The sequence below is a fragment of the Schistocerca nitens genome, unplaced genomic scaffold, assembly GCF_023898315.1.
Source record: "Schistocerca nitens isolate TAMUIC-IGC-003100 unplaced genomic scaffold, iqSchNite1.1 HiC_scaffold_517, whole genome shotgun sequence".
NCBI classification, from domain to species: domain Eukaryota; kingdom Metazoa; phylum Arthropoda; class Insecta; order Orthoptera; family Acrididae; genus Schistocerca; species Schistocerca nitens.
Window position 1 is genome coordinate 274,840 of NW_026046050.1, and position 15,563 is coordinate 290,402.

Genomic DNA, 15,563 nt, shown 5'->3' on the forward strand with positions numbered 1-15,563 from the left:
GGGCCACATGCAAGGGCACGCCCACCACCAACTACTGCCATATTCGCGGACGCAGTTAGGCAACACGCAACGCACTCTCCACCTACTTTCTCTCTCTCGTCCATTCTCTTTAAAACACACGAACCAACCAACCACGGCTAACACACTTTTTCGCGACACCTTTGACTGCGTTATCTTGACCGTGACGGCAGCTATCGACCTTCCAATTCCCCACTAAACACACACACACCCCTACATACACACCCTTCGCTACACCGGACAACAACAGCGTACACAACAGGAGGGCACACGAAACGGCAGGCAAGGGCAACGCATTCTCATAGATTCCTCCTCCGAGCCATGTCGGCGAACGTTTCATCCGGGAAGGCAATGCAATTCAGCCGTCACCACGGCCGACACCTGCAGCCGCGCCGTAAACGCCTTTCAGTGCGGCTGCAATGCACGGGAACGTTCCGTTGCTATAGACAGCGCCTCTCCGTTTTTCCCTGCTTCGTTTTCCGGTGATTGCTTCTCCATTTTGTTTGTTTTATTACTTTCCGTTCCCCTCCTCCACCATTGTTTCCGTCCCCAACAGTTTTGCTCATTCCACACGTTCTGCCCAGACACGACACTCGACCGATCAAAGGTCAGCCTTTCGTCACCGTTCGCGGCGCCGACGGTGCCACAGTGCGACTGGTGTGAACACCGACACGTTGCCATGACGCCGGTGTACCGCGCCGATATTGACAGTTACTCAGAGCCGCCGGATCGGATCACATCACCGACACACCTGCCATTTCACACCGGGGGACACAGACCAACGAAACGCGTGTACGCCCATAACAACAAACAACGACCGTCGTCGTCTAGCCTCACGCTTACTGTACTCAACCGAACACACGTGCACCGTGAATGACGTGCGTGCGCACAACAGTCCAATCAATCATCAGTCAAACTGCAGAAACGGCTATCATCAAATCAAGGGCCAAATAGGTACACCACCGTGCGTGTCGCCTACCCCACCCGCCCGTACATTTCTTGGCGACTTCGTAATGGATGATAGTACGACACGTCCATTTAAAACGTCACCAACACACACACACCAACGCGCCGTACAGCAAAGGGAATAGTCGACGGCAACACAACATTTCACCCTCGCCATCATGTATGATGTGACAACAGACGGCCGTAACGGTGACATCCAACAATCAATCAATCGCGAGGACTTTCAATTGCAGTCACGTGACTAACCGGGCAGACGGAGACAAAGACATGAATCAGCGCCACAGACAGCACCAACACCTCCTATCGATCTATCTGTGTGTCGACAAACAACCACGCCAAGACTCGTGCACGCATTCCACGTCACACCGGCGGCAACCAAACCCTCGCGGCCGTACCCCAGTAACCACAACCACAACCACATTCGAGACCACACCACCACGGCACAGCAGCACCACCAGCTGCCTCGCAACCAACCAAACCGGGTAGCTATGCCGCCCCTCTCACTCACTCACTCACTCACACACACACAAACAATTCCGCTCTTCCCGCAAAGGCAATTTGGTGGCCCTGAAAAGGGCCGTTTTGCCGCTCTCGCAACGGAGGGAGCTTCCTTCCTTCCTTCCTTCCTTCCTTCCTTCCTTCCAAGAGCCGAAGTAACAACCTCCTCCTTACTTGGAGCTCGTGTACTTGGTCACCGCCTTCGTGCCCTCGCTCACGGCGTGCTTGGCCAGCTCGCCAGGCAGCAAGAGCCGCACAGCCGTCTGGATCTCGCGGGACGTGATGGTCGAGCGCTTGTTGTAGTGCGCCAGGCGAGACGCCTCGGCCGCAATGCGCTCGAAAATGTCGTTCACGAAGCTGTTCATGATGCTCATCGCCTTCGACGAGATGCCCGTGTCGGGGTGCACCTGCTTCAGCACCTTGTAGATGTAGATGGCATAGCTCTCCTTCCTCTTGCGCTTCTTCTTCTTGTCGCCCTTCGAAATGTTCTTCTGCGCCTTGCCGGCCTTCTTGGCGGCCTTCCCGCTAGTCTTGGGCGGCATCTCGAACGTACAACAACAGGCAGCAAGCGCTTCCGCTCTAGTCAGCGTCTCCCCACACAGTGGCACCCGCCGCTACCGCAACACCGCACCTTTACCAGCTCGCCCTGTTGCGGCCGCCGACCAATGGGGCGCGCGCGCAACCGGCCGCCGCACCCGAGCCCATAAAGGGACCCCCACCCCGCCGCCGCCGGCACACGCACGCACTCCGCTGCTCGACTCGCTGCGGCTCGCACCGTTACGGTTACGTGTTTAGCGCTTACGCCACTAGCCAAACGCCATGTCCGGACGCGGAAAGGGAGGCAAAGTCAAGGGCAAGTCAAAGTCCCGCTCAAGCAGGGCTGGGCTCCAGTTCCCGGTCGGCAGAATCCACCGCCTCCTGCGCAAGGGAAACTACGCCGAGCGCGTCGGCGCCGGGGCGCCCGTCTACCTCGCCGCCGTCATGGAGTACCTCGCGGCTGAGGTGCTCGAGCTGGCCGGAAACGCGGCCCGCGACAACAAGAAGACGCGCATCATCCCGCGCCACCTGCAGCTCGCCATCCGCAACGACGAGGAGCTCAACAAGCTCTTGTCGGGCGTCACCATCGCACAGGGTGGTGTCCTGCCCAACATCCAGGCCGTCCTGCTGCCAAAGAAGACCGAGAAGAAGGCCTAAACAGGGACCGCGGCGCTGCGCTTGCGTGCTCCCTGCACGCAAACGCAAACGCGCCTTTGCCTTGCCGGCTCGCCTCACAACAATCGGCCCTTTTCAGGGCCACCACACAAACCTACGTCCAAAGCAAAGTTTCCGTCGTCCTCGCCGCACTTTACAACAACGTCCACAGCGCCGGCGCACGTCCGCCATCTTGTCCACAGCCCGTGTGGCCGAACACACACACATTTTTTCTGCACCCCTCCACGCACGCACAGTCGCGTTCCAAACAACGACAACGACATCAATACACCAATAATGTGATGTGATCATTGTTAATATGTTCATAATTAAAAGAGCGCGTAACGGCCCGACGACGGACGACACGCGGGCCGCCGCGCGCGCTCTCCAAACACACAGGCACAGGACAAACCAAACCAAACCAAACAGCTGATCCGATCGATGATCCGGCCCGCGCCACAAACAAACCACGCACACACCGGACTCAGCCGCGCCCTCCCGCATCCATCATCACACACGTCACGTCGAAACTCCAAACGGAACGCACGCACGCAAAGCAACAGAGGCGCACAACAACAACAACAACAACAACAAACACACACACACAGAGGCAGGCAGGCAACACAGACCCTTTCGCACTTTTCAATTTCCGAACAGTGTGGTGGCCCTGAAAAGGGCCGTTTTTCGTCTCTCCCACCAAGCACGGGCAACGGCACGGCCGCGGGAAGGCCACAGCACAGCACACCGGCTGCCTGCCTAACCGCCGAAACCGTACAGGGTGCGCCCCTGCCTCTTCAGGGCGTACACCACGTCCATGGCCGTCACAGTCTTGCGCTTGGCGTGCTCAGTGTACGTCACCGCGTCGCGGATCACGTTCTCCAGGAACACCTTCAGCACTCCGCGGGTCTCCTCGTAGATCAGACCAGAGATGCGCTTCACGCCGCCCCTGCGAGCCAGGCGGCGGATGGCGGGCTTCGTGATGCCCTGGATGTTGTCGCGCAACACCTTGCGGTGCCGCTTGGCGCCACCCTTGCCCAGCCCCTTTCCTCCCTTGCCGCGGCCTGTCATTCTTCCTCCTCCTCAAGCAACAAAAAAAGCACAAGCGGCAGCTCCTCACCCGGCGCTAGCGAGTCGGCTACGGTGCGCCGTGAGCGCGCGCCGCCCCCCTATATAGACTCTGGCCCGCCCTCCCCCCACCACGCGCACCGAGGGCATATAAGCGCAGCACGGGCCCGCGCGGGCCCGTTGTCAAGGCAGCACCGGACGCTTCGCTACCGCACGCACCGCTAACCGCTATGGCCCGCACAAAGCAAACGGCCCGCAAGTCCACCGGCGGAAAGGCGCCGCGCAAACAGCTCGCCACCAAGGCGGCGAGGAAGAGCGCGCCCGCCACCGGCGGCGTCAAGAAGCCCCACCGCTACAGGCCGGGCACCGTCGCCCTGCGAGAAATCAGGCGCTACCAGAAGAGCACAGAGCTGCTCATCCGCAAGCTGCCGTTCCAGCGCCTAGTGCGCGAGATCGCCCAGGACTTCAAGACCGACCTGCGCTTCCAGAGCTCCGCAGTCATGGCCCTGCAGGAGGCCAGCGAGGCCTACCTCGTCGGCCTCTTCGAAGACACCAACCTGTGCGCAATCCACGCCAAGCGCGTCACCATCATGCCCAAGGACATCCAGCTCGCGCGCCGCATCCGCGGCGAGCGCGCCTAAACCGCTTAGCCGCGGCACGGCACCGCACGCGCGCAACACAAAAAAAACGGCCCTTTTCAGGGCCACTAACATCTCTCCGTCGCGAGCAAAACTTTTGTCGGTCTTGCCGCCCAGCCTCTCTCTCTAGCCCCGTTAAAACAACCACCACAATTCCCCACCCTCCCTCCCGTACACAGCCGCTCTCGCCAACAATCACAATCGACGTCATCCCACCCCACCCCTTCAAATACACACAAACAAACAGCCGGACGACGTCACCACGGGTGGCTGGCCGCCGCCGTCTCCGAGGCGCCACCGCGCCTTCCCAATTCCCGCCGGCCACTTCCACGTCTCAACGTCCCCGTCCCCCTTTCACACAGAGAGGACACACACATAACAAACAAGACGCGCCATCCGCAAAGCAAGCAAACAAACAGAGTCTCCAGAAACATGAGAAACCAACCGTCGGCCGCCGCACAAAATACAAAACACAAAACAAAACGGCCACAACCGCTCCGCTACCGCGCGCCGCCGCCTACCGCCACCGGCCCCACAATCCAACCACCACGGCACGCACACAGTACCCACAAGGGTCATACAGAAACGCCACACAAACACCAACCAACCCCACACACACACACACACACACACACACACACCGGCGCATGCACGCACGGCCACCCAAACAAGACAACACAACGCGCCAAGCACGACAATCAACGCCTTCCCGACGTCCTCTGATGGCCCTGAGAAGGGCCGTTTTGGGCCGCGCGCAGCCGTGCCATCGCGCGCCACTAGACGACGCGGGGGAGGGGGGTGGGGGACGACGGGGTCAAGCGCCAGCCCTTCCCTTCCTTCCCCTTTCCTTTCTTTACTTTAACTTCACTTCTTCTTCTTGGGCGAAGCCTTCGCCTTAGACGGCGTCGTCGCCTTCTTCGGGCGCGGCGCCTTCGGCTTCTTCGTCGGAACCTTCGCGGCCTTCTTCGCCTTCGACGGCGACTTGGCCTTGGCCGGCTTGGCCGCAGCCGCCTTCTTCGCACCCGCGGGAGCCGCCGACGCCGCAGACGCCTTCTTGGCGGCGCCCGCCTTCCGACCGGTCGCCGCCTTCACGCCACCAGCCTTCTTTGCGCCGGCCGCACGGGCGCCCTTCTTCTCCTTGCTGGCCGGAGCGGCGCGCTTCTTCTTCGCACCGCCGGCACGGGCCTTGCCGCCCTCGGCCGCCCCGCCGCCGGCGCCGGCAAGCTTGAAAGAGCCGGACGCGCCCTTCCCCTTCGTCTGCACCAGCTCGCCAGCCACGACGGCCGACTTGAGGTACTTCTTGATAAAGGGCGCCAGCTTCTCCGCGTCCAGCTTGTAGTGCGCGGCAATGTACTTCTTGATCGCCTGCAGCGACGAGCCGCCGCGCTCCTTCAGACTCTTGATGGCGGCCGTCACCATCTCAGAGGTGCGCGGGTGCGCAGGCTTGGCGCGCGGCTTCTTCGCAGACGCCGCAGACTTGGCCTTCTTCGTCGTGCCGGTGGCGGCGGGTGCCGCAGCAGTCTCGTTCGTAGCCGCCTGATCTGCCATTATTTCGACGACGCGCGTACACACACGAGAGCGAGAGCGAGAGCGGCAGGCGGCAAGCACGGCGGCAGAGAATAGCCGCCGCGCCGCCAGGCCCAGCCAGTGTCGCGGGCGGGCGCGGACGGCCGAGAGAGCGGCCGCCACTCTGCGCGCCGCCGCGCCGCGCCTCCCGCGCTTGCTACCGCCCAACGTCCGACAGCCTGTGCGGACCAGCCCCAAACCTGCGCCGCAACCACCCGCGCCGTTCAAACCACCGAGGATGGGGCTACACACGGCCACACCACAGTCGCCAACCAGTCGCCACGGCAGCGCCGCAAACCACGGCCAAACTGCAGCTACCGCGCGCTACAGCCTGGCTCGGCCCGCCGAGAATCGCCGCCCCCGCCCACATGCCGCCCCCACAGCCCCAGCCGACGACCCGCCACAATGGCCAAACCTTCGGCAAAAGTGCCACACCGTCGCCGCGCCAGCCCGGCCAGCGCGGCCGCCGCCACAGCCACACAAGCGGAGGCGTGCGGCGATGCCGGCCGTGCAAACGCACCTCCGCCGCCCCATCGCCCTCCCACCGTTTCCCGATCGGCCCGCAGCCGTCGGGCCACCTCGCCCGCCAACATTCGCGCCCCTTTCTCACAAAATTGCCCGCCGCAAACAAAACGGGCGCCGCCTGCGCAACATCGGCACCGGCCAACCGAGCGCCGCCGCCCCTCGCCGCTTACGCGAGGGGGGCTGACCGCCGTCCGCAACTACAGACACACCGAATCTGCCTCCAAGCACACACGACAGCCGACCTCCTACATTTATACGCCGCAAGCCACCCAACGGTGTGTGGCGGAGGGCACTTTTTACGTTACGTGCCACTGTCGTCATTGCCTCCCTTTGCCGTTCCAGTCGCGTATGGTTCGCGGGAACAACGACTGTCTGAAAGCCTCCGTGCGCGCTCGAATCTCTCTACTTTTACTACATTCGGGATCTCCTCGGGAGGTATATACGTACGGGGAAGCAATATATTCGATACCTCATCCGGAAACGCACCCTCTCGAAAACCTGGCGAGCAAGCTACACCGCGATGCAGAGAGCGCCTCCCTTGCAGAGTCTGCCACTTAACTATCACGGTTACCACATAACCCTGTGACGAAACGTTGGACCTTTCTCTATCTCCTCCGTCAACCCGACCTGCTACGCATCCCACACTGGTGGGCAACACTCACGTATGGGTCGGTCGAACGCGTGTTTTTGTAAGCCACCTCCTTTGTTGATGGACTACATTTTTGCTAAGCATTCTCCCAGTGCATCTCAACCTGGTACCCGCCTTACCAACAATTACTTTTATCTGATCATCATTCCACTTCCAAATCATTCCGCACGCATACTCCCAGATACATATTTTACAGACGTCACAGCTACCAGTGTTTGTCCCGCTATCATATAATCAATCATACAATAAACGATCCTTCTTTCTGTATATTCGCAATACATCACATTTGTCTATGTTAAGGGGACAGTTGCCACTCCCTGCACCGGGTGCCTATCCGCTGCCGATCGTCCTGCAACCTCTCTGTATACTACATACAGCACATCATCCGCGAAACGACGCATGGAACGTCCGGCACTATCTACTAGCTCATTTATATGATATGAATTGTGAAAAGCAATGGTCCCATAACACTCCCCCGTGGCACGCCAGGGGTTACTTTAACGTCTGTAGACGTCTGTCTCTCCATTGATAACAACATGCTGTGTTCCGTCTGCTAACATCTCGTCAATCCAGCCACACAGTTGGTCTGATATTCTGTAGACTCTTACGTCGTTTATCAGGCGACGGTGCGGAGCTGTATCGAACGCCTTCCGGACGTCAACGACAATGGCATCCACCTGGGAGCCTGTATCTCATATTTTCTGGGTCTCATGCGCAAATAAAGCGAGCTGGGGGTCTCACACACGATCGCTGTTTCCGGAATCCAACATGGATTCCTACATAGTAGACTCTGGAGTTTCCACAAACGACATGATACTCGAGCAAACAACATGTTCTACAACACATCGACGTCAGAGATATGGGTCTATGGTTTTTGCGCATCTGCTCGACGACTGGGACTACCTGTGCTCTTTTCCAATCATTTGGAACCCTCCCTTCCTCTCCAGAGACTTGCGGTACACGGCTGTTAGAAGGGGGGCAGGTTGTTTCGCGTACCCTGTGTAGGAATCGCGAATTGGTAATCCCGTCGGGTCCGGCGGACTTTCCCATTCCTCCTTGGACACTTATTTCGATGTCAGCCGGTTTCTCGTTCGTGCGAGCATTTAGAGACGGAACTGCAGTGCGGTCCGTCCTCTGTGAAACAGCTTTGGAAACAGGTGTTTAGGTATTTCACAGCTTTACGCGTGTCATCCTCTGTTTCAATGCCATCACCATGCCGGAGTGTCTGGATATGCTGTTTCGAGCCACTTACTGATTCAACGCAAGACCGGAACGTCCTAGCATTTTCTGTCAACGTCGGTACATAGGGTTTGTTCTACTTTCGAATTCACTGAACGCTTCACGCATAGCCCTCCTTACGCTCACACTTTGGACATCGTTTAGCTTCTGTTTGTCTCGGAGGTTTTGGCTGCGTTTAAACTTTGGGTGAAGCTCTCTTTGCTTTCGCAACAGTTTCCTAACGTTGTTGTTGTAGTATACCACGGTGGGTTTTTTTTCCCATCCCTCACAGTTCGACACTCGGCACGTACCTGTCTAAAAACGCATTTTTACCATTGCCTTGCACTTTCTCCATGAACACTCAACATTGTCAGTGTCGGAACAGGCATTTGCCTTTTCATCTGTCGGGTCGTCTGCAAATCTGCCTTCTATTACTCTTGCTAGCCAAAACAGATAGATACACCGTCCTCCCTGCAACGGCCTTATGATCACTGCGTCCCTGTTCTGCACATACAGAGTCGAAACACGTTCGGGTCTGTTTGTCATCCGTAGGTCCACGATGTTATCTCCACGAGTCGGTTCTCTGTTCATTTTGCTCGAGGTGATTTTCGGACAGTGCACTCAGTATAATGACTCGATGCTCTCTGTCCCCCTACCACCCGTCCTGAACATCATCTGAGTGTCCCAGTCTATATCGGGTAAATTGAAATCTCCACCTAAGACCCTAACATGCTGAGGAAAATGTATGTGAAATGTGTTTCCAAAATCCGTCTCTCCGTTGTTCTGCCACTAATGCTGCTGCGTCGGGAGGTCGGTCAAAGGAGCCAATTATTATTAAACCTAGCTCGGTTGTTGGGTGTAACCTCCACCCACAATATTTCACAGGAACCATCCACCTCTACTTCACTACAGGATCAAAACTACTACTCAAACAGCGACGAACACACCACCACCGGTTGCATGCAATCGAGCCTTTCTAAAACACCGTCTGTACCTTTGTGACAATTTCGGCAGAATTTATCCCTGGCGTCAGCCAGCTTTCTGTACCTTATCACGATTGCAGAGCTTCGGTGCTTTCTCTGTCAGCGCTTGCGGTTCCGGTACTGTACCAACGCAGCTTCGACAGTTGACAATTAACAAACGATACCGATTGCTGCTTGGTCCCCGCACCCGTTGAGGCTGCTGTTGCCCCCTTTCTGTACTTGCCCAAGGCCATCTAACCTAACAAAACCGCCCAGCCCACGCCACACAACCCCTGCTACCCGTGTAGCCGCTTGTTGCGTGTAGTGCTCTCCACCTAAGACTATAACATGCCTTCGACATTCGCAGTGTACAACACCTTAGGTTAGGGTTGGCGTCGCTTGGGTTAGGTTAGGTTACGTTAGGTGGACGTGGGTTAGGTTAAGGGTTAAAGTTAGGTTAGGCGTCAAAGTTAGGTTAAGCGTTCGGACGTGAGGCGTCAGGTGGCCGCACCTACCTTACGGCCGGACATCTTAGGTTAGGCTAAGGGCGCCGAGGTCACGTTACGTTCACCTTCGGGCGCCACACGTAGCTGTCACAGGTAGGTAGTAGTTCGGTCGGTCGGTCGTCGGCAAGCCGCAAAAAACTACAGACGACGTCGACAACAAGACCGAGCAGGAGGCAGATATATACCGAGCGCCAAAGAGACCGACCACACACACACACACACACACACACACACAAAACAACAAACACCACCCACCGGCCAAAGGGGCACCAAAAAAACCCACAAAGCCGAGCACCACACGTCGCGACCAGAGGCAACCCGCAACCGCAACGGCGCTTTCCGCACCGGGCCGGATGCACGTACGACAACACCGCTACCCGTACACAAGGCCTCCCATTGCACACAGCCGCTCTGTGTTCAACATCATCAATGGCGCGCCCGCGGCTCGTCGCGGTCGCAGCCATGACGCCGCCGCCACTTTTGCACCAACACATTCACGCACCGCAAAACAGCTCGCCGACCCACCGACACAGCACAGCCGACAAACAAAAACAACCGCGGCGGCGGCAACAAAACAAAACAAACACCTCGCACCAAGCGTCCGACAGAAAACAAACGGACAGGCACACAGGCCTCTGCTAACGACCACGACACAGCGGCACGCTGCCCCTTTCCCGCCACTCTCGATTCACAGCGCACGCGACCCCGTCGTCGACGACGACACGCGACGGGCTCGCTTCCCGCAACCTACACCTTTCCGCCACTACGCACGGCTCCACCCGACGCCCGTCGCAACGGCACTACTGCACGCACTATCACCCCCGCCGCCGCCGCCGCCGCCGCCGCCTCCTCCTCTCTCCCCCTTCCCGTACACAACAACACAGCCAAAAACACACTCACGACCCAAACATAACAACATGGCACGTGCATCGGCGCACACCCCCAACCAGTCACCGTCGACACAACCACACGCAAGGCACGGAAAAACCGGCGTCCTTCCACGTTGCCATCAAAGCAGCACAAACAACCACACAGGAGGAACCACCAACAACTGCCGGCCGGCCGGCAACCACCAAACGCACATTCCCGCTCGCCACCACACACCTCTCGGCAGCCGTTTCGCAAAGACATGACATGACATGACGCGACATCATCGCATCACGGGCGACGCACGCACACCGACCCACTTTCCCGCCCGTCTCTCTCTCTCTTTTTCTTCCGACGCCTTCGGCCGAGCACACACGTACGTGGCACAACGCCCAACACAGTCACACACAGTCGACAGGCGCACGCCCAGGCACGCAACGACGCAGCGCAGCAAAGGCGCCCGCGACACATACCTCCTCTCCCGTCTCGCCGCCGACCGCCAGCCAGCCACTCGCAATGTGCACTGGCCAACCGGACACACGTCCACCGCGCCGCCTCCGACCACCCGCCAGGGGGCGCTCACGTCCGCGACAACAGCGCGGCCCGCCGCCGGGCGGGCCCAGCCCGGCCCAGGCGGCGCGCGCTGCTCTGCACTCGGCGCGCCGCGCCACACATCCTGCTGCGGGCTCGTCTCTCTGTACGCGTCTGCGTCTGCCCGCATCTCATCTTCCTGCGCATCAACACAAACGAGGCCACGTGAGCAAACCCCCGTCACAACGCCACATCACGCACTGCCTTGTCGACCGCCTAAATAAATGCACTCACCCACCAGCCATCCGCTTCGTCCTCTTCTTGCTTACTCGTTGTTCGTCGTTGTTGCTGCTGCACCAGCACCAGCACCAGCACCGGCGGCGGCGGCGGCGGCGGCGGCGGCGGCGGCGGCGGCGGCGGCGGCGGCAGCGGCAGCGGCAGCGCACACAGCCCCCAGCCGGCCGCATCCGAGGGGGCCCCGCCGCCAGCGTCGCCTCCTTGGGCACAGGTGCGGTGCTGTGGCCGCCCATCCAACCGCATTTGCTGGCCGTCCCAGCCGCCAGGCAGGCGTTCCCACTGCCGCGCACCGCCTCTGCTGCAGAAGACGAACAAACGAAACGTACAAACATACACGCACCCGAAGCGTGGCCACACACGGACGGGACCGACAGGCTCCAAGGCGACCAAACGATGGAAAAACAAACACAAAAACAAAAGACACGCGAGCGAGCGAGCAAGCACGCAGTCGCCTCGCCTCTGTCCTCCCGCCCCCGCCCTTCTCCCCACCACATGCCCACAAACACCACCGCCTGCCCGCATCTCCACATTCGCCCCCTCCATTTGTTCCCTTGCGTTCGTTCCTTCCTTCCTTCCATGTGTCTGCGTGCGCGGCGCCTCTCCAACATCCGCCGTCCGTCCGTCCCGTTTTCGCCGTACCACACGCCACCGTCGGCGCCGCCTCGCCTCCTCCCAGTCCACCACCGCCGCCGCCCCTGTCCGCCCCGCACACCACCATACACCGCTGCTTGTCCCGGCCGTTGCCACCAAAGGCGCCAGCCGCAAACCGCGCCAAACGCCGCAGCGCGCGTGCGTCCTTCCTTCTTGCTTGCTTCTCCGTGCCGACGCTGCCTCTATTCCCGCACCCATTCGGCCGACAAGCACTGGCGTCGACGACACAGCCGTTGGGCTCCGGCACTGCGCGTACCGGAGTTACACGCGCACCCCCCCTCGCGAACGCACGACTCATTCTCTTTGTTGTTTCTCCTCTTTCTTACGTCTTCGTTTCTTGTTTGTTTGTTTGTTTGTTTTTTTTTTTTTCCTCCCACCGCCGCATGTGACACAATGGCCTCCCTCCCCCTTTCGTTCGTTGTCGCCGCTTTGTTTCTCTTTCTCATTGGTGCACGTCCGACGCGCTCCATTTCCACCACACCACGGCCATCGGCCTCCTCAACGGGCAGGCGCAGTGTGCCATTCTCCGGCGCACAAGCACACCGCGCGGCTCGCTCTCCTCGCCCCCACGCCACGCCACGCCACGCAGCACAAATGATGCTGTCTCGCAACACGACACACGGTGCGCACACCCCCGACCACGCGGCTCTTAAAAGGCATGGCACCGGCGACATGCGCCGCCCCGGCCCGCATCCGTCGTCTCACGTTCACTGCCGGCCGCGTCTGAGGCTACAACCGCACCACAACAACGGTCCCCTCCCGGCAACACATTTGTTGCACAAACACAACCGCCGAGCGCAGCGCGAGCCACCCACACGCGCCCTCCCCGTCTTTAAAAGCCTCCGCGTCTCCTTTCTCCTTTCGCGCCCCTCCCATCTCCCGAATATGCCAGCAGCGGTGCCACTACCGCGAAACGGACACGCCTTCCGGGCCACATGCAAGGGCACGCCCACCACCAACTACTGCCATATTCGCGGACGCAGTTAGGCAACACGCAACGCACTCTCCACCTACTTTCTCTCTCTCGTCCATTCTCTTTAAAACACACGAACCAACCAACCACGGCTAACACACTTTTTCGCGACACCTTTGACTGCGTTATCTTGACCGTGACGGCAGCTATCGACCTTCCAATTCCCCACTAAACACACACACACCCCTACATACACACCCTTCGCTACACCGGACAACAACAGCGTACACAACAGGAGGGCACACGAAACGGCAGGCAAGGGCAACGCATTCTCATAGATTCCTCCTCCGAGCCATGTCGGCGAACGTTTCATCCGGGAAGGCAATGCAATTCAGCCGTCACCACGGCCGACACCTGCAGCCGCGCCGTAAACGCCTTTCAGTGCGGCTGCAATGCACGGGAACGTTCCGTTGCTATAGACAGCGCCTCTCCGTTTTTCCCTGCTTCGTTTTCCGGTGATTGCTTCTCCATTTTGTTTGTTTTATTACTTTCCGTTCCCCTCCTCCACCATTGTTTCCGTCCCCAACAGTTTTGCTCATTCCACACGTTCTGCCCAGACACGACACTCGACCGATCAAAGGTCAGCCTTTCGTCACCGTTCGCGGCGCCGACGGTGCCACAGTGCGACTGGTGTGAACACCGACACGTTGCCATGACGCCGGTGTACCGCGCCGATATTGACAGTTACTCAGAGCCGCCGGATCGGATCACATCACCGACACACCTGCCATTTCACACCGGGGGACACAGACCAACGAAACGCGTGTACGCCCATAACAACAAACAACGACCGTCGTCGTCTAGCCTCACGCTTACTGTACTCAACCGAACACACGTGCACCGTGAATGACGTGCGTGCGCACAACAGTCCAATCAATCATCAGTCAAACTGCAGAAACGGCTATCATCAAATCAAGGGCCAAATAGGTACACCACCGTGCGTGTCGCCTACCCCACCCGCCCGTACATTTCTTGGCGACTTCGTAATGGATGATAGTACGACACGTCCATTTAAAACGTCACCAACACACACACACCAACGCGCCGTACAGCAAAGGGAATAGTCGACGGCAACACAACATTTCACCCTCGCCATCATGTATGATGTGACAACAGACGGCCGTAACGGTGACATCCAACAATCAATCAATCGCGAGGACTTTCAATTGCAGTCACGTGACTAACCGGGCAGACGGAGACAAAGACATGAATCAGCGCCACAGACAGCACCAACACCTCCTATCGATCTATCTGTGTGTCGACAAACAACCACGCCAAGACTCGTGCACGCATTCCACGTCACACCGGCGGCAACCAAACCCTCGCGGCCGTACCCCAGTAACCACAACCACAACCACATTCGAGACCACACCACCACGGCACAGCAGCACCACCAGCTGCCTCGCAACCAACCAAACCGGGTAGCTATGCCGCCCCTCTCACTCACTCACTCACTCACTCACTCACACACACACAAACAATTCCGCTCTTCCCGCAAAGGCAATTTGGTGGCCCTGAAAAGGGCCGTTTTGCCGCTCTCGCAACGGAGGGAGCTTCCTTCCTTCCTTCCTTCCTTCCTTCCTTCCTTCCTTCCAAGAGCCGAAGTAACAACCTCCTCCTTACTTGGAGCTCGTGTACTTGGTCACCGCCTTCGTGCCCTCGCTCACGGCGTGCTTGGCCAGCTCGCCAGGCAGCAAGAGCCGCACAGCCGTCTGGATCTCGCGGGACGTGATGGTCGAGCGCTTGTTGTAGTGCGCCAGGCGAGACGCCTCGGCCGCAATGCGCTCGAAAATGTCGTTCACGAAGCTGTTCATGATGCTCATCGCCTTCGACGAGATGCCCGTGTCGGGGTGCACCTGCTTCAGCACCTTGTAGATGTAGATGGCATAGCTCTCCTTCCTCTTGCGCTTCTTCTTCTTGTCGCCCTTCGAAATGTTCTTCTGCGCCTTGCCGGCCTTCTTGGCGGCCTTCCCGCTAGTCTTGGGCGGCATCTCGAACGTACAACAACAGGCAGCAAGCGCTCCGCTCTAGTCAGCGTCTCCCCACACAGTGGCACCCGCCGCTACCGCAACACCGCACCTTTACCAGCTCGCCCTGTTGCGGCCGCCGACCAATGGGGCGCGCGCGCAACCGGCCGCCGCACCCGAGCCCATAAAGGGACCCCCACCCCGCCGCCGCCGGCACACACGGACACCTGGACTCGCTACGGCTCGCACCGTTACGTCGCTCGCGCACGCCTTTGTTCGCACGCCTTTGTTCGCTCCAACCGCAAGTATGGCAGGACGCAGAGGCAACAAGTTAGCAGCCGCGCTGGATCACCTCATCAGTGCCTTGGGGAGCTCCCGCGGTCGCAGGCGACCACAGAAGCCGAAGCACAAGCGGCGATCACTGCAAAGTGTGCAGTGCTACAGGTGCCAACAGTTGGGGCATGTGGCGGGTGTC

The 15,563-nt window shown here is 59.2% G+C and overlaps 1 protein-coding gene across 1 annotated transcript; it reads left to right on the top strand.

The window, feature by feature from the left end:
* The first annotated feature begins 10,155 nt into the window (after positions 1 to 10,155).
* On the top strand, positions 10,156 to 10,935 carry LOC126232468 (uncharacterized). The gene has a single exon (XM_049942721.1). It carries the CDS (start codon positions 10,156 to 10,158, stop codon positions 10,933 to 10,935), a length of 780 nt encoding a protein of 259 aa, XP_049798678.1.
* The last annotated feature ends 4,628 nt before the right edge of the window (positions 10,936 to 15,563 follow it).